General features: G+C 28.6%; 2 protein-coding genes across 2 annotated transcripts; both read right to left on the bottom strand.

Moving 5' to 3' along the window:
• Positions 1-13,210: 13,210 nt before the first annotated feature.
• LOC105850054 (uncharacterized) lies at positions 13,211-20,017 on the bottom strand. Its single transcript, XM_065813130.1, has 3 exons — positions 19,786-20,017; positions 19,563-19,662; positions 13,211-13,855 (listed from the first exon to the last, which is right to left on the bottom strand). The coding sequence occupies exons 1-3, from the start codon at positions 19,853-19,855 to the stop codon at positions 13,444-13,446; spliced, it is 582 nt and encodes a 193-aa protein (XP_065669202.1). The 5' UTR covers positions 19,856-20,017; the 3' UTR covers positions 13,211-13,443.
• Positions 20,018-23,486: 3,469 nt separating this feature from the next.
• LOC136088094 (uncharacterized) lies at positions 23,487-23,894 on the bottom strand. The gene has a single exon (XM_065811751.1). The coding sequence runs from the start codon at positions 23,892-23,894 to the stop codon at positions 23,487-23,489; it is 408 nt and encodes a 135-aa protein (XP_065667823.1).
• Positions 23,895-24,447: the final 553 nt, after the last annotated feature.

Raw genomic sequence — 24,447 nt, 5'->3', positions numbered from 1 at the left:
TCTCCTTTACTTTGCTATGAAAAGTAACTAAAGCTTCTTTACAGAATCCAGAGGAACAGTCAACACTTTCATACCATTTTTGTATAGTTCGTGGTTGAGGAAGTGCATTATTAAATGTTTTCCTAACATAACAATATGCTTTAGCAGAATAAAAATTTAACGTTTAAGCAAAGCTTCGTAATTCTAGTGGGTAATGCATTTAAACTTTTTCTTTGTAAAATCCGACAAAATAACTGTTTTGTAGACTCAGACATAGTTCCCTGTAACAAAATAAATTAAATTAATTAATATATTATTAGTTACAATATTATATTTATACTTGATAACCCAATCAAGTAAAATGGGGCATTATTTATTGGGGTATCAAGAAATAGATGATAGCATAGTAAAAAGCCAAAAAGATAAATGTAAATGATACACAACAGCCCAAACACACACACACACTTGTAAAAATAGTTGCAATTAAAAAAAGAATCATACAACAAATTATCACAATAGCATTACAATCATAACAACAATTATTACTGTTACGACAAATAAAATAATTAACTCATCGCTATTCCTACATTAATTGTCATGAACTAAATTTTTCCCTAACTGTTATCTAATGATTAATGTAGTAAATTTTTAATCATAAAAACTTACTAAATTAAAACCATATTTCAACAGTAGGTTGACTAAAACAAAATTATCCCAAAGGTATAACTTAAATAAGTTATACCACACATTTAAATAATTAAATAGAAAAATAAAATAAAAAAGTCATATATATGTCAAACATATAAATATGTTTAACAACTACTCCTATTAAAAATAAATATCATACCATTAGTGTAGTTAATTTTTCCGTAAGTGTAGTTAATATTTCCATTAGTGTAGTTAATTTTTCTTCAGAAATCATAGTTTGATTCATACTTTTTGATTCAAGATGACAAAGGAATAAATGTAAGTCTTTAATCCTTTTTATTAGATGATGCTTGGATTGCTGAAGCATTTTAGTTGTCTTTTGTTTAGCAACAAGCAATTACTTATAGTTTATTTTAAAAACTATTTACTAATTTCTGGTGTTATCATATCATATTCATCAAATACACCAATATACTGTTTACCATTGGTGTTAGGATTGATTTAACACTTTTCTACAATGTTCTTAAAAATATAAAGGTGTTATGTGTCACAAAAAGTTAACTCAAACATTTAAATCACTATATGCAATTGTAAAAGTAATTGTAAAGTATGCCATTGTAAAGTATTTACATTAGACTTACTGTATTGAATTGGTAATATTATTTTTAACATTAATGATAAAATTATCAGCATTATGTTCCTAAAAACATAATATAAATGTTACAAAAACTTAAATTTTTTAAACCGATGTTAGATTGATTTAAAAAATTTAAGTTTACTTTTTGTAACATTTATATTACAAAAAGTAAACTTAAATTAAAAAAAAGATTAGTTACATCAGATTTACTGTATTGAATCATTTGTGGTATTATTTGAAATAATACTTTGTCTATTTTTTGGTGGTTTTCTAAGATAAATACTTTTTTAAAAAGTGTTAGGAAATCAAATAATATTTGCTTTCCTAACACAATTTATTTTTATATTTGAAATATAGAAGAAATTGCATCTTTTTTTAGTTTCTTTTGTGAACTCCATAGACTTCCTGATATGAAGGAAGTATATGGAGTGATATGAAGGGAGTCTATGAAGTGTCACTCTATGACAAACCAGTGAAATGTTTACCACAAAGTTTATACTGTTTACTAGTAGTAAAACCATCCCTCCGCATAACTTGTATCCATTTTCTCATCAATTCCAGATTTTTTGGAAAACTACCAACAAAAATAGGTATATTAAAGTAATATGCTATTGATATTCGAAATATAACGTAGGATCTTAGCAAAGAAGGATTTGTAGCAACTTACACATGAAAAGAAACCCTTTCAGTATATTTTTGAGTGCAATTTTATGCAGAACAAGATAAAGCCATGATCTTTATATACCTATATTCTGTTTCAAAACTAAAGTTTAAACAAAATAATATAAAATTACAAATATTAAAGCTTAAAAAGTGTTATAACATCAAGCTATTTTCGCCCTAAGCGAATATTATAAATTGTTGAATGCCCAAACGTGACGTCACGCGCTAAAAGATGTTGGCTTCAAAATTTTGTGAATGTTATCTTACGGTAAGGCGTGTCTATCAGTTTATATGGTCGAAGTTACAAGTAATCATTTTATTCAAAACTGTATCTGAGCCAAGTTGACTTATGTTACGGAAATATTTCATTCGGAAAAATTAAATGCTTCACTGAAAAATCCATGTTTTTATCGGGTTTTGTCTCACATTCCCATAAATTTTTGAAAGAATGTCAAACATTTCGCAGCGTATCAACTTAAATTGAACTGAGAGTTAAATAAAATGACAAATCGACTGTAGCAACTGTAGCAAAAGTCAATTTGTCATATTTTGAAACAACTCTATACTTAACTTAACTTAACTCTATACATAACTCTATACCCCGATAATTTTTTATATATTGAGCCTAAATACCTTCAATATTTTTATTAACAAGGAGGTCTTACGTAGTGACTAAAAGTCATCACGCGAGAACCTGTAGCAAAAAAAAAATTGCGTAGCAAAGACAGAAATTCTGTAAAATATCCACTCTCCGTTAATAAATTTTTTTTAATAAAGTGGGTAGCAAACATAAAAGGAAGAGGTTTTATAATTGTAAAGACTAAATTAAATAGTACCGTCTGTTGGTTTATTTATTTAACCTATTATGAAAATAGCGAAATTTGTTTATGTTTATAAAAAATGGTGAAATGTGTTTATTGCTGTTCTACGAGTTATTTATCATTGAAGAAGTCAAACGATTTAAAAACGTTTTAAAAAATTTATAGATTTCCCAGAGACAAAGAGAAGAAAACACGTTGGATAGAACGATTACCTAATGCGAGTTTTAAAACGTCTAGCAACACTTTGTTATATGATCTGATAGACATCAAAACTACAAAAAGGTTCAACTAAAATGCACAATTTTCCTCTCAGATTGATTTTCAGTTCATTCTAAAATTGCAAGGAACCTTCTACTACTTTTTTTTAATTTGGAAATTTCTACTAGGAAATTACTACTATTAGTCTCTTTGACAAGGTGTATGTTACAAAAATGTTATTGTATCAGGAAGTTGCTGTTTTTGGAAAACCAATGATATAAATATAGATATAAATTAATGTAATAAACATCTTTCCATGTTATTGACACATTTCCGATCAAGATGGAAAGACTAGTATTTAAAGAATCTGTATGAATATCATAAATCTTCCAAAGTTAAAGGCTCGACTCTAATTAAAAATTATGATATCAAAGGAATTTTCTACTGCAACTTACACAATGTATCAAAGGAACTTTCTACTGCTTTTTTTTTAGCTTCTACTAAGAAATATTGTTCCCTTTGACAAGGTGTATGTTACAAAAATGTTATTGTATCAGGAAGTTGCTGTTTTGGGAAAACCATTGATATAAATTCTCTTTTGAAAAGTATTTTAGATGTTATGATAGCTTGTAATACAAGTTATATGTTTGATGGTCCTAAATTACTTTTGAAAATGTTGTGAAAACCTGTAAACATAAATTCTTAACTTTTATGTGATCAAATTTGTTTAACTTTAAAATCAGTAAGAAAGTCAAATAGCAAAGCGAAGGCAATTAAATGTGATAAAAATCTAACTTTAAAATTTAATGAAAAACCTTGGTTAACTACAGATAGAACTCTTTTGTTGTTTGACTTTTGTCCACATTATCAAAAACATACAAAATAATGGGCTCAAAAAGCAAAACCTTTTTTTCCTGATAATACTTACAATGTTCTTCTTAATCAACGTAAAACTTTTACGTTAGTCTCAAGCGTTAACAAGACTGGTGATTTTATTAAACTTGCTTTCACATAATGGAAAAATTTTTATCTAAAAAGTGTGGGCATATATTTTAGGTTCAATAATGATAAAAATGCTTCCTTAGAGATGTAAATGATAAACAAAGAAAGTTTGTTTTGGATTTTGGCAATACAGCATCATGCATGAAAAAAATCAGAAAATAGGCATAAAATATCAACGCATGTCACAAGGCATTTTGCAAATTATTCATGTGAAGAAATAATCTAGCTGATTAAAACGCTATTAAGAGAAACACTTTTGTTACAAATATGTTAGGAAAATTTGTTACAGAACTACTTGAAACAGAATTTAGAAATTTAAGAAAAGTATCGTAAGACATTTTTTAAGTGTTCTTCGAAACCAAAGAAGTCTCTTGTTTACATTAACATGTATTTTGAAATTATGATTTGCTTAACGAATATGAAATTTTGCCAGTATAATGTTTTATTTTTTTAAACTTTGGTCAACATCTAAAATCATTTGAAATAGGTGGATTAAAATGTCCTTTTGACAATACTGTTCAATGGCTTTTCTTCAATTTGATTAAAGACAAAGTTTATTTGACTTCCATATTCAATACTTTTATGCTTTAATGCATTACTTAATTGAAATTGAGTGTTATCGTCACAATATACTTTCCTATATTCATTTATAAAAAACTGAAAACTTTCTACATCCAAATCAAACAAAGAACTATGTTGTTTTAAACAAAGAACGACCATATTAAGTTTGTCTTGTTAGGTTGACATTTATTCATTGACACTTTTGTTTTTATTATTTGCTGGCATTTGTTGATTGTATCATTGTTCATTGTAATATGCCTGGAGTTTGCTATTTTGGGATTTTAAAAGCATTCCTTATTTATTTTAAGCAATATATTTTTATTGAAACATTTATTTACTATTTTTTATTTGATTTGAAACCTGTTTCTTTTTTTCATTATTTGACAAAAAGTTTATTGTAATGAAGTAATGAAGTATATTATTAAAAATATGGTAATATTTATAAATTGTTTTTATAGATTTATATAAATCGTTGAAGTGTCTATTTTAATTTTCAGATATATTATTAGGTAAGCCATTAAATAAAGTATGTGTTTTAAAACAAGTTTTGATTAAATAAAAAAATTGAATTTTAAACAAATTTTGATTAAATTTGTCGTTTACATTTTCAAATATTAACCTCCAATTTTTTTGCAGACCAAAACATTTTAACAGCCACAAATATTTTGTTAATTTAAATACATATATAAATTTATATGATAATGTTTTGTGTATTATTTGACATAAATAGATTGACTGGCAATAGGAATACCAAGAACTAAATTTAAATACATCGACTGAGGATAAGGGTTCGTTTAGGGTTTTAGTCATTATTAAAAGTCATAAAAAACAAGTAAACTATCATTTCGATAAAAAGTATTCAGTTTAACTAGATAGTTTTAACGTCGCGTAAATCAGGTAACGTTCTTCCGCTGTAAGGCTACAAGCCGCTGTAAGGCTACAAGCCGCTGCAAGGCTGGCGCAAATGGTGTGTGATTCCCTCCCCCCACCCCCTATTATTTAATTTTATTTAATTATGTCTGCAAATTTAGCTCCTTTAAATCGGCATATGTAGATCATATAGTACAGTCGGCAAACTTGAACTTTTCGTATTGTCGGCAAATGTGAAAAACGAGGACCTTTTTTTTTTTAAGACCAAAAAATATTTATGGCATTTTTGCTACAGTCAATAAAAATCCTGGATCCGCCCCTGGTAATTAATTGAGCTGAGGAAAAATTTCATGTTTATATAAGACTTTAAATAAATTTCATGTCAACTGCATGGCCAATAGGAACAGAAGGAAGACGGTTTCCATTGTGCAGTAATACAGCTTTCAAGCTTAGCTTAGGTAAGACTATGAATAATCTCCATTCAGTTGGATTATAGTTCAAAGACAATACCAAAAACATCAATGCAAACAGCAAGATTATTTTTCTTCTCAAAAAAAGAAAGCAGATTCTGCTGCCATTTTCTGTAATGTGAAACCATGACATCAAATTGGAGAAGATTCCACTGCTTTAGTCTTGACCCAAGAAGTTCTGCCTTTTTCTGTGACAAGTCCAGATCTCAAAAAAGATCACTTAATTCTGCTTGACTCAATCTGTGTGGCACAACATCTGTTAACACAAAAACAGGATCATTTGATGTGGAAGGCATGTTTTCTTTTTTTTTTTTATATTTCTACTTCATTTCTGCCTTCATTTTCTACCTAACAAATTTGTGGTGGAGTAGGAACTGGTAAACTATCTAAATATGGAATAGGTTGAATGGTAGATGGAAGATTCGGATATTTAACAATTTCTATTTTCTTCATTGACAAACCTGCCTTAATGGATGGGGACAAGCAGAAATAGCAGTCATCTGTATGGTTTTTAGGCTCTCTCTATACCATAGAAACAGCAAAAGCCAAAGATCTTTTTTTATTTTTCAACCATTCTCGTTGTGTAACCGAACAAGAGCTACAGCATTTATGGGGAGCCCATGACTTATCCTGGTCCCCTACCTTCTTATCGAAGTAATGCTGGTAAGTAGTCTGCATAAGAGGTGTCAGTTCTTTTCTGTGAGGAAAATGTTATTTCACCACAAATGTAACAAAAATTGTCTAATAAATTTACACACTTCTTTGGCATGTTGATTTGTAAAATTTTACACTGTTAAATGAAAAAAAAAAAAACTAAGAATAGATTAGACCAGAAACTTTAGCAAACACACATAACCAGTATCACAAGTTTTAAACATGAATAAAACATTATGGATAGTCATAAACAAAATTTTTTTTTCAAAAAATGAAATTTATACCCTTCAAGAGTTGAATTATGCGATCGCGATTTGAAAAATCTGGTCTTCAAAATTTTAGTTTATGCAAAGCCGTGTACTTTGTTTTTCAAGGAGCAAATTATTTTAAGTTTGTTAGCAAAAAAGTAAAAAAAAACAAAAAACTTACGATTGCAAATGTAATAACACTCTAGTCACTAACTGCATTATATAAGTAATAAAACTATTAGTATTATTATTTTATAAAGCATTTATAGATTTTAAAGTTCATTCCTTGTTCAAACAGCATTATTAATTCCAAACTTTAATCAAAGTAAAAAAACATCTAAAAAAATAAAGTGGATAATCAAATATTATTAAAAACTTCATGAACTTCTACAAATACACTTAAACAACTTTATAAAAACGTACTTTATAAAAAGGTTAGCCTTATGAAAAACGTTACCAACAGTCCGTAAAGATGTACCAACGTTGTACCAACGTTAAAACGTACCGTAAGAACGCGCGCTAATTTTAAAATCAACCAATAAAAAGTTTTTATTAAAAAAGTTTTTATTAATTAACACGGGTTTTAACGGACCATTAGTAACGTTTTTCGTAATGCGAAACTTTTTATAAAGTACGTTTTAATAAAGCTGTTTAAGTTCATTAATAAGTTTTAAATATTATTTGAATATCCACTCTATTTTTCTAGATGCTTTTTCTACTTCAATTAAAATTTGGGATTACTTATGTTGTTTGAACAAAGAATGAATTATAAAAGTTATAAGTGTGTTATAAAAGTAATTACACTATTATAGTGTATTACTTTTATAATGCAGTGAGTTACTAGAGTGTTATTACTTTTGTAGTCGAAAGTTTATTTTTTTATATTTTATAACTTTTTCGCTAACAAACTTAAGTTGGTTCGCCCCTTGAAAACAAAGTGCACGGTTATGCATAAACTAAAATTTTGAAGACCAGATATTTTTCCGCATTTTTCATATCTCGATCGCTTAATTCAACCCTTGCCTTAAGAGAAAATTTTTGCTTTTATTTTATAAACTAGAGCTAATATGTCAATTTTAATGTCATTTTTGAATTAATTGATTTCCGTTTGTGTTCATTGTAGTTAAGCAGATAGAAATACATAGGAAATAACTAATTTTAGTTCCGAAACAAAATCACTGTTGGGAAGTGTTATAAAAGCAATATTTGTACAGAGGAGACGTATTTTTACTAAAACTAATGTAAAGTCAGTATAGACATGGTTTAATCACTTTTTTGCCATAACCAATATTTATGAATATATGACCGATATGCCATCATAGGCGCCTTTTCCCTAGCTTACTTGTTTATAAATCACTTTATAATACTTCACTTGAGCTAAGATAAAGCAACTTTAACCTCCTAAACTATTCCAAATATCATTCATTTCACTATATTACTTGGGATTTAAATTCAGAATCTAATGAATCAATTACACAAACTATTAATAGATTTCTCCAAAAAGTTTTTGGTTTTGAACTAATAAGTAATAAGTTAATTAAACATTGCTTATTAGGTTGCACTCATTTTTTAACAAAAATGATTAATGGTTCTTAGTACTGGATGTTTCCCACAAGAATTAAAATTAGCTATGATATAACCTGTAAATAAAAAAGGAAATAAAAACATTTTAAAGAATTACAGGCCAATAAGTATATTGCCAGCATCATCAAAAATATTTGAAAAAGCTGTTATATTTCAATTTGAGAAAAATCTCGATGATAATAGAGTTATTCCGATTAATCGACTCAGCTTCAAAAAGGGATGCGATGCAGTACATGCTAATTTAAAAATTCTCAATTCGATAACGGACAATAGAAACAAAAATAAAATTGTTGCATTCATTTTACTTGATGTAAAAAGAGCTTTTGATAGTTGTGCCCATCGCATTATTTACAACAAACTCAAAAGCATAGTTGCTGGTGAAAAAAATTTAAAATGGATCCCTTCATATTTAACAAACAGAAGACAGTCAGCTATTTTTGGTTCTACATCAAAAGAAAGAGTAGTAAAGTTGGATGTTGGTCAAGAAACATGTATGGGCCCAATGATTTTCAAAATATTAGAAACAGAAATTGTTTGGTTTCTTGAAATAATTTGGTTAGTGATTACATTAGAAAGTTACATTAGGTTTTGTAACATCTCTTTGTTTAAAATTTAGTTTTTTGATAATAAAACAATGTGCCATCACAGAAAGATTCTGTGTTTGCTCAAAGTTATAATTTTCATTAATAACTGGATTTGTGGAAGAAGATTCACTTTTTAGTCTTTTTTTGGTAATCCCAATAATGCAAATTTGAAAACTAAATATTGATAATATTATGTTTAAATAGTATGTTTTAAATGAAAAACATCTCATCAGAAACTGAAACATGCGAACGAATAAATTGAGTATAAATTTTAATCAATTCCGATAGCAGAAAGAAGTTAGTTGATGAAGGCAAGTTATAAGAATTTTATTAGTAGGAAAGAATAATTTAAATTCATTATCAGATACATCTGTCAATGGAAAGAAACCTTAGGTACAATTAACACACAGACATGTTGTGCGTTTTGACTACATTAAATCGTATCCAGCATAATTAAAAAGTGGAATCGCAAAACCAGATAGCTCATACTTTTTTGATCTGAGATTAAGGCAACTAATTGCTAAAAAATTAAAATTTAAAAGCTAATCAGTAGATATATGATGAATGTTTCAAATATACAAATTTTAAAATCATGCACTTTTAATTTTTTACAACATTAAAAAACGTTTTATCTGGTTTTGCATGCCAATTTTATTTTATCTGGTTTTGAATGATAATTTATTTTTCTAACTATTTTTTTTTTTAAGTATTTGTCAACTTGATTTGAATAATTAATATAAAGGTGTGAAATATCCTCTGTACCTTAGAGCGTAATATTAATGTTTACGTAATATTAATGTTTAATACCTTTATTCGATTGATGAAGTTAAAAGTCAATTATAACTGTTTTAAATATAGCTTTTGTGATTTTAAACAACTTTTTGTATAAATTATGTTTTGTATAATAAAGGGTGGGTAAATTTTAAGGGCCGATGTTAAGTTTGAATAAAACACAAATTATTAAGGAATTTATTGTAACATCTTTTTATTATGATAATATGGTATAATTCAGTTATGTATGGAATAAAATATCGGCCAAATGGGCGCCGCGACCTCGGCGGCACACCCCCATCCGATGGTGCGAATTTTCGATGACGCTGAGGCATAATTGAGGTTCTATGCCGTTAATGTGCCGAATTATCTCATCCTTTAGCTCTTGAATTGTTGTTGGCTTATCAACGTACACCTTTTCTTTTAAATACCCCCAAAAAAAGAAGTCCAACGGTGTCAAATCACATGATCTTGGCGGCCAATTGACATCGCCACCATGTGAGATAACACGGCCATTGAATTTTTCGCGCAAAAGAGCCTTGGTTTCGTTAGCTGTGTGGCAAGTGGCACCGTCCTGTTGAAACCACATATCCTCCAAATCCATATGGTCCAATTTGGGCCATGAAAAGTTCGTTATCATCTCACGATAGCAAACATCATTCACAGTAACTGCCAGACCGGCATCATTTTGGAAAAAATATGGTCCGATGATGCCGCCAGCCCATAAACCACACCAAACAGTCTTGTGGGTGCATTGGTTTTTCGACAATCACTCTCGGATTAACATTCGCCCAAATGCGGCAATTCTGCTTGTTGACGAAGCCACTAAGGTGAAAATGGGCCTCATCACTGAAGATGATTTTCGTCGGAAATTGATCATCGATGGTTGCCTTTTCTTGCCACCATTCTGACCATTGACGACGTTTGAGATGGTCAGTGGGCTTTAGTTCTTGGGTCAACTGCACCTTGTAAGCGTGTAGTTGCAAGTCTTAATGCATAATGTTCATCATCGACGAGCGTGAGAGGTGCAATTGTTGGCTACGACGACGAGTTGATGTGGACGGCTCTTCAGCCACACTGTCGCGAACAGTAGCGATATTTTCGGCAGTACGAGCTGTACGAGCATGCGCTGGTCTTTTCACATCTCCTACAGACTCGGTTTGCTCAAATTTATGCACGATTTTTCCGATTGTACGCACATTTGGACGATTAAATTGACCGAAAAACTCACGATGTGCACAATATGCATTTTGATTTGAACGCCCATTTTCATAATAGGCCTGAATAACTTTAACGCGTTGCTCAATTGTGTAACTTTCCATGGTTCAAATTGAGTCAGTCTGAAATTGAGAAATGACACATTAAATACAGAAAAATAATTTACGTTTAGGTTTGGTTCACATTCAACATCGGCCTTTAAAATTTAATCACCCTTTATTTGTCTTAAAAAACACCTTCCATTTTTATATAACGTGTAAAGTGTAATTATATTTAATGATTGTTTTACAACTAACGATTGATTTGCGTTACTTGTAAATAATTGCATATGTATATAGACGTATTTGTATATAATATAAAGACATAATTGTAAGTTTTAAGAGAATTAGTTTGTATATAAATTATGTTGAATTGTATTAAGATACATGAGGCGTTTTACGCTCAACTTAAAAAAGTTATTTTTAATGTGGTACAACATAACGTTATAAAAGAGAACTTGATCTGATGAAATATTGATTTTATTTTGCAAGGAGAATAACTTTTTATTTATCTTGTTTTGCAAGGACAATATAATTTTAGGCAGATCATATATTATTAAAACAGTTACTTTTAAACTTACTCTTTATTTATGAAGGTGTAAGAATAATATAATATAATTTAAAATAATTTAATAGTAATAATAATAACAGCAATAACGATGATAACAATGTAAACATCATTGTAATATAAGTGGTAAATTAAAAAGTTATAAATAAACTCATGTAAAAATAATTAGTTGACTATAATAAAAAATAAAATAATATGTACGGGAGAACGGGGCTAGTTGGCTCGGTTTTTACTCTATGAGCTCTGTAGCCCTAACAGTACATTTTTTTGAAAATATTAAAGTGTAATCTTAAAGAGTATGAATTTGGGTAACTTATAAAATTTGCATTCATTTTCAAAAATTAATTCTTAAACCTTTCCGGGCCGTTAAAAAAAAAAAAAAAATTGCGCTAACTTACCCCACCACTAGTGGGGTAAGTTGGCGCAATTTAAATAATAAACAAGTTTTTACTCCTTGATATATATATATTTTTTTTGTAAAGGTTAACATATTTTTTGAATTTGAGTTTCTTTAGTCTGCTTTTTAACGGTTTTTCTTTATTTATATTTTCGTTATTGTAATTTTATTTGTACTTTCAATAATAAAAAATTATACTTTTAAATACTCTCTTTTTTTAATTGCTTTATTTTTTCAATTTATTTAACAGATTATTTTACCTTTATATTACTCTTTTTTTTATGTTGAAAGAATGTTCTCTATCTTTGCAAAGAACACTGCCAGAGGAATGCATGCAGAAGATTAAACAGAAATTCAAGATCTAGTAATCTAAACGAATGAAAGATAATCATAGTTGGAAAAGTTACGACAGCTTTCCTAAATAAATTAAATGAACTCTAAGTTATTCTATTTGAAGAGCAATTCCGAGTGACCGAAAAAACGTCACTTGCAAAAACAATTTCACGAGAAGAATGCTATATAGATTTGATTCTCTGATCAGCTATTTGAGGAGAAGCAATTGCAGCAAACAAAAGACAACTATTTTAGAAGTAAGATCCTGCAAGCATCGTTTTTCAATCATATTAAAATGAATGAATTTGATATCTATGAAGTATTGGATTTTCTATCATATAAGCATTCAAAAATCTGGTGATTTTCAAATTCAATTTTTCAAAAAATCAAAATTTTGAAATTAATTGAAATAAAGTTAATCGAAATTCTTTTTTTCAAAAAGAATTTCGATTAACAAAATCATAAAACCCGCAAATGAAAAGCAAGCAAGAGATCAAAGATCTAATTTTATGTTAAACATTGTCATTCTAAAACAACTTTGTCATTCTAAAAAAAACTTCCAGATAAGTATGTGTGCAAAATTCGTCCTAATTGACCCTAAAAAGCTAAAAACAAGTAACGCACTAGCCAGAATGGTCAAAATGAAATTTTGTTCCCAAAAATGCTTTCCCTGACCCAAAAAAGTATATGATTGGTATGCAGCACACTAAAATCATGCAGGCTTAAAAACCAAGCAGCTGTCTTGTAACGCTTATGTCAATATAACTTTTTTCCCATGAGGAATACTATTTTTGCTAACTTTTAATGTACTCTGACCTCCTTGAGAACGGGAAACTGATTTGGGAATACTGGCAATAATTAACCATGAAAATAAAATAAATCATTTTTATCTATATTAATAACTATTTTTAGTGAATTTAAATTAAAACATAGTTTCTAATGTTACCTAATAAAATAAAAGACAACTTTTCTCGTATGTACTCGAAAAAATAATACTACAAAGAACATAATAGTTCAAATAAACAATTGTTTCACAATTTAAAAAAAATAAACTTTGAAAATATAAGATTATTGTAAGAAATAAATGAAATATGTATAAACTTCAAAATTAAAAAATATTCATTTATATAATATTACAAAGAAAGTTATTTACAATTATATATATATAAATATATAGATATATCAACAAAACCTCTTTTTTAAATCGACTTTTCATTTTCAAGTTTCCATTTCTTCCCTAAAGCTTTAGCAAAATGCTCATCAACTGAACATGGTTTATCATTTTCAATGACGTAAGAGTTTTTACTTGTAAGATATTGGTCACCCAAACTTTTTCTGAAGTGATCGTCAACAGAAGGTCTTTCAAAGTCTTTTGTGGAAATATGATGTTGATATGGGTAATACCTCGGAGAAGTGATTAAAGATTTTGATTTACTATACTCAGTATAATTATTAGGTTCGTATAATTTGTGCAAATGATAAGGTGGAGGCAATTTACAATGTTCGTTAATATTTTGCGATTTAGATATGTATGATGCCGTCAAAACAGGTAACTCACATAACTTAGAATTCATAAACTTGCTTTCCTGGGAAGATTTTGATACGATTTGGCTGAAAAAACATTTTATAAAAAATTGTCAAATTTGTCAAATTTTTGGGATAAAAAAGAAGACGAAAAAATCTGTATAGAACATTTTTATTTTTTAATCAATGTTTCACTTAAATGTTTTTACCTTAATTAAGTAATTTAAATTCAAAATCATAAGTATTGATGCATAGTATACAGTATACATATCTTATAAGTTCTATAATTGTTCACCAAATAATTTCAGCTCTTAAATTAATCCATAAGTAAAAAAAAATAAAAAAAAATTATTCAAAGTAACATTTTTTTAATAAAATACTGTAACAATATAAGTAACAAGTTTATTTTTGATTTGTTTTTTGATCTAGAAATGTTTTCAGATATGAAATATTTTCATTATTATTTTTTAAGGTAAGAACAAATATATTATTAATTAGCATCAAGAATTAGCTAATTCAAAATTCAAAATGAGGCTTCTTATATTTCTAAGAAACACCGGGACCAAGTCTAGAGTAGTGGGAAAGGGAGGGGAGGGATATATTTTTACTTTATATTCTATAAAAATAAGTTTTTTTTGGCAAGTTTTGATAACAGCGTAAACAAAAATACCCACCCGATAGGCCTAAAACCAGTTGAGATTTGGTCAACTGGAAGAGCTATCTGTAAACCTACTTTCAACAGAACTAGATTTTTTAAAGGATCATTTTATGCTAAAAATCAAAAAAATTTATAAAATTAATCCATTATATTTAAGTCAACTTTTAAACAAAAAAAATATTGCAAAGTTGTTTTAAACTAGAATAATTGAGTAGTTTAAAACTATAAACTTAGTAATATTTTTTTATTTCATGCCTAGCAATGTTTATAGTAACATATTAAACATTAATACCAACATATTAAATGTTGGTATCTCTAAATCTTAAAAACAGTTCTAATATGTTTGTATAGTTATTTAAGAGATTCCAATGTGTTTGTATATGTTAGTTTAAGAAATTTTGTAGCTATTTTAAAAATATTTTTTCTTAATATTTTATTTTTCTAAAATTATAATTTAAAGTAATTATTAATACTAATTGCAAGAATATTATTTATTATTAGAACTCATTACATTTAATTAAACAAGAAAACGTAAATTTATTTAAATCTTAAATTACATAAGTGGAATAATAGAAACAAAGTATAATTGAAAACATCAAATGAAAATGGCAAATTTAAGTTGCCAAAATTCAAATAAGACATGTACCAGAAAAAATCTGCACGGACATTTTAAAGGATATTTATTTAACTATTGTATTTTCAATATTGAATGTTATATATACTTTGAAAGTACATATATTGATATTCTTAAATTTCACTTAAGAAAGTTTGTGAAGTTTTGTATGTGAGAACACATGCACTTTGCGTTTTACACTCGACATCAGCTTTTGCACAGTCTTCAGTTGGACTTTCTTGGTAGCTCTAATCCATTTATTTTTGAAGTCTTGTAATGTTTTTAGCTTCTTTTAAATTGAACCTTAGTTTTCTTTTGACAAGAGCCCAATTTCTTTCAATAGGTCATAGTTCGGGACAATTCGGTGGATTGAAGTGCTTTTCAACGAGATCTACTTTATGTTCTCTAAGCCAGTTTAAAGTTATCCCAGAGTAGTGACATGATGCTAAATCGGGCCAAAATAATGGGTTACCCGTGTGTGTTTTTAAAAACGGCAAAAGAAATTTCTTGAGGCATTCTTTTATGTATATTTTAGTGTTAATTGTTCCCATAGTCACAAAACAAGAGCTTCTTTCACAACATTCACAAATTGCTTGCCAAACTAAGAATTTTTTAGCAAATTTTTGCACTCCAATGCATTTATAATTGGAATTCAGTTTTTCGTGATTAATTGCTGAATAATATTGGTGTCCTGGAAGTGATTGGAAATATGCAGCACAATAAGTTTCATCGCCAATAGTAAAATAAGATTTTTTGGCACATAATTTTTTATAGCGCAGCTTTGAACAATGAATTGCAACATTTTCTTGCTTTTCTTTTTGTAAGATTTATAGCCACAATTTCTCTTCACTCTTTGTACAGTGGAAGCACTTGTCTTAAATTCATTCGCTAAAGTTCGAACAGAAATTTTCGGTTTTCTGTCTAAGGCATCTTTCACCTTTTTAAAAAGATCTCATCTAACAAAACATTTTTTTCATCCACTTCCTGATTTCCTTATGATTGTACCAGTGTCCTTAAATGGTTTCACAACGCTCTGCGCTGTTCTCAAAGCAATCTGCAACTCTTTAGAAATTGTTTTGTTTGATACACCAGGATTTTCAACGAAAGAAAATGCAAAACTTTTTCTTGCTTCTTTTCTTGATTTGATGACATTTCAATTAAAACTAATTGCTTCGATAACAGAGTTGTTTAAATTTTGAATAACACTAATACAATGACATTTTAAAACAATTAGCTATTTAAAATGATGCACGGTTTCCAAAAACACCACATCAGAACAGGCACAGGTTTTTTCTGCTACATGTCTTAGAATAAGACAGTTATGAAAAACACATTGAAAACAATACAATAATTTTTTCTCCTTATAAGTATTCATGTATAAACTATTGTTGTAAAATTTTGAGATAAATAAACCAAAACCTTTTCTTTGATTAATCTTTAACTTTTACAATAAACTATGAATATATATTGATAATTGTAAAAGCACTGATTCACATTAAAAAAATTTTTTTTAACTAATAAAATAACTTCTAATAGAGATTTTTGGATTTTTATTCAAAACTTTCAAAATTAAATTTTGTAAATATATGGTTAATGTAACTATCGTTAAATGCTTCAGTGTTGATATAGACTGAGATGTTGGGATAATATATGTTAAATTATGTTTTGATATATTTGATGTTTTGTCAATAAAAAATGACAAAAATTACTCTGCATACCAGATGAAGCACCAATTGTAATAAGTGGTAAAATTAGTTTTAAAAAAAACAAAAAACAGAGGAACTCTTCCCTTCCTGATTGTATGTAAATCATGTATCATCAACCACTAAAAAAGCAAAAACTTTTTTATTGGCTGGTGATATAAAGGGTGGTCCAACCAAAACGCATGATGTCTATTGTAAATAAAACAAAAATATTTTTAGAAAATTATCTTAAGATTTTCTATTATGATAAAAGGATCTATGACAATCATGTGTGAAACAAAATATTAGCCAAATGTTCCCGTCGGCTTCAGTGGCATACCTCTACCCAATGGTCAATATTTTCAGTTACTCTAAGACATAATTGAGGTTCAATGTCATTAATGTGCCAAATAATCACATTCTTTAGCTCTTGAATTGTTCTTGGCTTATTTACTTTTTATTTTAAATATCCCAAAAGAAAATAGTTCATCGATGTTAAATCAAATGATCGCGGAGGCCAACTGACATTGACACAACAGGAGATAACTTGGCCATTGAATTTTTTGCTTAAAAAAGCAATTGTTTTGTTGACTGTGTGGCAAGTGGCACCATCCTATTGGAACTACATATGGTCCAAGTCCATACCCTCAATTTCTGGCCACAAGAAGACCATTATCATCTCACGATACTATTCACGGTAACTGCAAACAGTCACTCTTCGTGGACACATTGACTTTTCAACAATCACTTGTTGATTCTTATTTGCCCAAATGCGGCAAAAATGCTTGTTAATAAATCCACTGAGGTAAAAGTGTGCCTCGTCAGTGAAGATTTTCTTCTTTAAGTCACCATTCAACGAACCGTTCTGCGTATTGATGATGCTTAAAATGGTTAGCTTAATGGTTAAGTCAATTGAACCTCATAAGCATGTAAATTCAAATCTTAATTCAAAATTGACATTATGTTCATGAAATGTTCAATTGTTGGGCACAATATCGAGTTGAGGTTGACTCCTCTTCTGCCACACTATGGCAAACACAATCAATGTTTTCTGCAGAACGAACTGGGTGAGCATGCACAGGCGTTTTCATATTTCCTAAAGACCCAGTTAGCTGAAATTTGCGCACAATTCTTCTGATTGTGGAAGCATTTGGTCAATTATGCTGACCAAAAAATCATGAAGTGCACAAAATGTATTTTGATTTGAATGTCCGTAAAAGGCTTTAGCAATCTTAACGCGCTGTTTAATTGTGTACCTCTCTATAGTTGAATTTGTCAAACACTAAAAAAAATAAATGTCAAATTAAGTTGGGCTAAAAACTTGATGTTAAGGTGTGACTCACAATTAACATCATGCATTATGGTTGAACCACCCTTTATGTTTCTACAGCTTTTATTCAGTTTCTTAAAGAAAAAGACATTAATAAAATTGAAGTTTTGGCATATGGTGGCACTAGTACAAATGTTGTAGAATTTTTATTTGTAAAAGGTTAAGAACTTTTATGTGGGGTTAGGTTTTATATGTAAAAAATTAAGGATTAACCAATCAATTAAAGTAAACATTTGATGTGCTTTACAATGAAATGTTTTCCATTTGCACGCAAATCAATTGCCATAAATACACATTATCATAAAACACATTGGTTCCAACACATTTTTTCTGGAAAGGGTAGTTTAAGACATTTTGTAGTGAATTGAATTTGCAAGATGTCTTAAACTACCTTGTTATCAGATACAAATGCTCTGGCTGTTCTCAGCTTTTACATTAACTGCTAGAAATTTATGTAGAAGGTTACATCAGCGCTAACTTCTGGTCAATTTGAAAGAAACTTTAAGTGTCAGAAGATGTAACCATAGTAGCTGAAAACTGCATGCTGCATTTTTAGGGTTAACTTGTGTACAACAAAACCATGAACTGTTATAAAGAATTTGATGGGACATACAATAAGTGTTTATGCACATATGGTACTTACTTTAAATAAACTTGCAATCAATGATCTTCAAAATCTGTTTTTTTAAATCAAAAATCTGAATTAATGAAAGATAAAGCTACTAAAAAAATGATAAAACAATCATTGAAGCCAGAGCTAATCACAAAAACGAAGCCTTTGTACATCTTATTCAGGCATCTGAACCAGATTTTAAGGAAATAAAACAGAAATTAATGATTAAGTGGAGTAAATTAGACACTTTAGAACCTTTTTATATTATGAACATGTCAAATAGCAAACTGTTGGCTGTAGTATCATTTAATTCCCTCATTTTATTTATTCTCATTTAATTCTCTCATTTTAACAAAAATTAAATGCACATAAAAGTAATAAAATGAGAAAATAACTGTAAAGGATGGTGTCCCATAAATAATAGTATGATCAAAGAAGTAACAAAAATTATTAAAAGTAATAATAATAACAACATTTAAAAGAAAAATAAAGCAATACTTTAGCACTCACACATTTATTACAATATGTGAATAAAATAATAACTATTGAAAAACTGTAATTAGCAAATAATTGACAAGAATAATGTCATTTTTAACAGAAACCTGATCAAAGCAGAGACATCAAATGTTAATAACTCATAATAGAGATGATAACAGCAATAACAAAAACAACAACGACAACAATTCAGCTGTGTGAATTGTCTTAAAGTGTTGATTAATGCATTTAAATCGATTGAAACACATTCATAATATTGAAATTAGAACTTTGTTATAAATTCTTTAATAAATTTGATATTATATTTTATTCACACACACACACACACACACACAAAATACATTGCAGATACTTTAAAAACATAAGGTATTTTTAAATTTAGTATTAAAATCAGATGAAGTACCTTTTACGATATATTTCTTTTGTCGGAACTTCCATACCATCGGAAAAAACTATTCCTTTTGGTAACTGTCCTGTTTTTAATTGGTTCCTCATATTAATACCTTTAATAAAGAAAAAAACTTATTAAATAAGAAATATCTCGTCGACTAAACATAATATATTCTCAAAAAACAAGTTTTTTGGTATATATATATACCAAAAAACTTGCTTAAAGTTCTAGATACCTGCTTTTTCTTCATTTTGAACGATAGATGCTGCTCGAGATAAAACATCTAGTGGCGATTCTCTTCTCATGACTACAAATTAATTTTGTTAGTTTTCAAACTTCTTCCACGATTTTTGTCAAAATTTTTAGCATATTTTTCAAAGTGTTCTTTATTCAAACTTATCTTAATAAACTTGAATTCACGCAAATATAACCTCTTAACGCACACTCAAGAAATTATTTGTCAAGTTTATATTTTTTATTTGTGTAAGTAAAATTGACCAAGTTATCATTTTTTGAATTTCAATCATTCCGTGGTATCAGCTGGAATGTAAAAATTACAGACCATATGATTTTTAAATTATATACGTCACAACTTTTTAAAAGAATTCATTTTATCGAGTATACGCTTTTTTTAAAAAAAAAATTTAATTTCATAACAGTAAAAAAAGTAAATTTCTAAACTGCTTCTTTATTTTATGATGACACAGTGCAAAACGGCGAGTTGATTTTATGAAGAGATTGAGCGATGTGGGCAAGCATACACAATATAAACATTATTTCCAACTTTAGTTTACTTTTATCCAACACGATGAACAGTTTTATTTTATTTTCAAAAACTAATATTTTTTTGTTTAACTTTTTTTTTACTGTCTCAAATTGTTATTTATAATTATAACCCCCATTAAACCTTAAATTATTGAAAACGTTATAAACTGCTGATAAGGAACAAAACGTAAGTTTGCAAGAAAATCTTAGTTTCACTACATGATATTGATAATCTACTTGTGCAATGTTACAAACAAACCAGACCATATAAACCAGCCTTAAAGACAATATTTTTAGTCAGCTCCAAAATAAATTCTTATCGATCCAGGTTGACAAGTTAAAAAACTCATAATTCTGAAAAATAAGGTTATAAAATGGCCAGGATAAATATAAATAATATCTTTTTTTGCTTTACTTATTTAGCTTTTATTTAACTAGTCGCGAAATTCATGCATGTCTTTTTTTATATTTGATTGAAGTTCTAATTTTTTAAAAATCTTATAAAGACTTAAATTTTTTGAAACTCTTTGGACTATTTACAAACATTTGAACAATGTACAAGAACCTTTAAATATTAATAACTTATTGTCGAGAAACCCAATAAGTTGATAACCGTTAAGAACCTTTAAGTTTTGTCGTAGATCCGATATGTCGAAAATAAGCTTATTAAACATTCTTTATGTTTACCCTCTCCCTTAAAGGTACATTTAATAAAATATTGCTAATACAAATATAAAAAAGTTAATGTAATCCGTCCAATGGCTAATGCGTGATATCTTTTCTTTGGGGATAGTGCCCTTGCTTTTAAAAAGGAATTTAACGTCTATTTTATTTATATCAAATGTTTTTGCCATTTTCCTTTTAGAATTTAAGAATTTAAAATGTTGTTAAATTGCTTTCTCCATTATTTTAGAATTTTCAATTCTATTTTAATTTTGGATGAATAGAATAAATTACAAAAAATAACTATTTTTAGTTCCTTTTATATTTATGTTAAAGAGTACAGATACCTCACTAATAGATATCTCAACAAATAAGATACAACATATGTTCCACAATGACAAAAAAAAACACATGACAATGTGTCTTTTTTTGTCATTGTGACAAAAAAAGACACATTGTCGTGTTTTGTCAATTTTCAATTAATCTTATTACATTGACAATGTAATAAGATTAAATGAAAAAATCCAAAATGAAAATCGAAAAAAACAAAAACTCGCGATTTAGTACATTTTTTTGACAGTTACTTCTAACTTTTTTTTTAGCTTTACGTAAAAGATTTTGTTTACTTTTTGTTTACGATATTTAAGTTAATATAAATTTCTTTAGGGCAAAGCTCTTCTAGTTAACAGCAGGGATTCATAAATTGCGCTTAATTTCAAAACGCTACACCAAAAAGTGGATGCAATTTTAGGGAACTATCCTAATTAATTATTCCATCTTCATTATTTTTACAACTTTTAAAAGAAATAGCAAAATGTAAAGCGTAGTTTATATCAAGTAAACTGGAACTAATTTATATCTTGCATGGTTTACTTAAACACCTTCAATTTCTTTATTTAAATAAGTTACTTAAGTAAATTTGACTCAAACAACAAACTCCATTAAAATAACTTTAGCTTGAACAATTTTCGAGAAAATATTTTTTAATAGTTATTGTTCAAAAGAAATTAGAGATTTAGAATAAATCTCTAATTTCTATTAGAATAAACTTATTTTTTTATTACATCATTAATACATATATCTCAAGTTTTAGTTTCATCATAATAATAAAATGACTAAAAAACGTAAACAAGTTTAACGATCACTGTGATTGGCTATTTTTTATTTTGGAGCTTTTTTTTTTTCTACCGTAATTTTTTTTTAACCAGAAAAGCCTGCATACATTTTGAATTATTTGCTCAACAATCACTTCCAAACATTTACAAACAATTTAGTACAATCAGTTAATTTAATATCCGTTTTCGCAAATGAATAAATATTTTTCTTTGCTTATTTCAATGATTGATTCGAAAATGACGCGAAATAATAAGTTGACTAAAATTAATAAATCAACAAAACTTTTGAATGAAAACGTTGTAACCACCGGCAGTTTCAACAAATCGCTAATAAAATAATCTGACATTTGATCATTTCCAAATTTTTTTCTCTGATAATGTTAATAAAGAATTGTCATTAATGGGGGGAACATTATTACAAGTTCATTTGATTTTTTAAAAGATATACCTATGATTGATTTTACAATCCAGTGGGCACAGGACGTAATGTCATTAATGGGGGGAACATTATTACAAGTTCATTTGATTTTTTAAAAGATATACCTATGATTGCTTTTACAATCCAGTGGGCACAGGACGTAAAAAAGACGTTTTTAAACGTCTTTTAGGTGTCTTAAAAATAAAAATAGTGCAAGTTGTACCAATATTTAAAAAATAAGAACCAACTAATGTTAGCAACTATCTTCCTATATCCATTTTTTCAGTTTTTTCAAAATTGTTAAAGATTTATTAAAGAAGTTTGTTTAATAAATAATAATTTATACACTTCATTTATTACTCACTGGCAACAACATAACATAAGCTTTGGATTACTCAAAGTTTCAAATGGTTTTAAATTGAACAAGCTGTCTCCAAATATTAAATAACTTCTTTTTTATTTGCATATGAAAAAAGGTTTTTTTATTATTTCTATTACATTAATTCACTTATAATGCTGTAGCCTATAAAGCTACAACAGTTCGAAAACTACGAGTAGAATTAATGGTACTCGTAGTTTTACAATGTACATGCATGACAGCATATACATTGTAAAGACTAGGTAAATTAAATGTTATACAAATTTCAACTGATGTAACTTAAAATATTTATCAATGCGAGTTTTATGTTCACTTGATAAAATTGATGTCATTGAAATCAGGTAGTTTACTTGATGAAATTGATGAAGTCATGTAGTTTATTTCACATTGGTGCAACTCTGTTTGTAAAGAGGTAGTAGTAGATGCTGTAGCCGCCCAAAGACGACGAGTGTGTGCATTAATAACACACTTAGACAGCCGTGTCAGTATTAATTTTATTTAAAAGGAGCCAATTGTCTAATTGTGCTTTAAAACTGTTTACTGATTTTGCATTAACTACATCTTTAGGTAGTTTATTCCATGGTTTTGTTATTCTGTTAGTAAAGAATGAGTGTCTTAAGATGCACTGTTTTTTCGCGTTCAAACCTGACACCGTTTCCTCTAGATAATTGAAAATCATTAGGCTTGAAACCGTTTAAAAAGTCCACATTTTCAATCTTATTTAATAACTTATAAGTCTGGATCAAATCTCCACGAAGTCTGCGTTCACATAATGAGCTGAGGCCAAGAATCTCCAGTCTTTCCTCGTATTTCATTTTTGCCAGAGTCGGATTGAGTCTCGTAGCCCTGTGTTGAACTTTCTCGAGCAGTTCTATTTCTCCTTTAAGCTGAGGGGATCGCACTGGAACCGCGAATTCGATTATTGGGCGAACAAACGTCACGTATAAGACTTTAAGAGTCTGCACATCCAGTTTCACAAATGTGTTTTTAATCATTCCCAGCATTTTATTTGCCTTCGAGCTGCAAGATAAAATTTATTGTCTCCATTTCATGTTTGCTGAGAATAATACGCCTAGATCTTTTTGAATAGTAGTTTGTCCTAGGACAACATTATCCATAGAATAATCGTGTTTTGGATTGTTACTTCCATAATGTATTATTTCGCATTTTTCTTTATTGAATTTCACTAACCATTCTTTAGACCAGTCCCAAGCACTGTTTATACCTCGTTGAAGACTGTTTATTTTCTCTATTGAGTTCACATCGATCATTATTTTGGTGTCATCTGCATAGAGCTTGGCTGCATTTTGTATTCTATCCGGCAGGTCATTTATGAACAAAACAAACAATATCGGGCCAATTACCGATCCCTGGGGAACTCCGCTGTAGATATCGCGCCAGCTCGAAACAGTATCACCGTTGACTACGCGTTGCTTTCTATCTTTTAAAAATTCCTCTAACCACTTTAGCAGCTTTCCTGTAATTCCATACGCTTTTAATTTTAAAACGAGTCTTTTGTGTGGCACTGTGTCGAAAGCTTTCGCAAAGTCTAAATAA

Source organism: Hydra vulgaris, chromosome 12 (assembly GCF_038396675.1).
Source record: "Hydra vulgaris chromosome 12, alternate assembly HydraT2T_AEP".
NCBI classification, from domain to species: Eukaryota; Metazoa; Cnidaria; class Hydrozoa; order Anthoathecata; family Hydridae; genus Hydra; species Hydra vulgaris.
The sequence above is the reverse complement of the archived record's forward strand: the minus strand, read 5'-3'. Positions and strand labels throughout refer to the sequence as shown.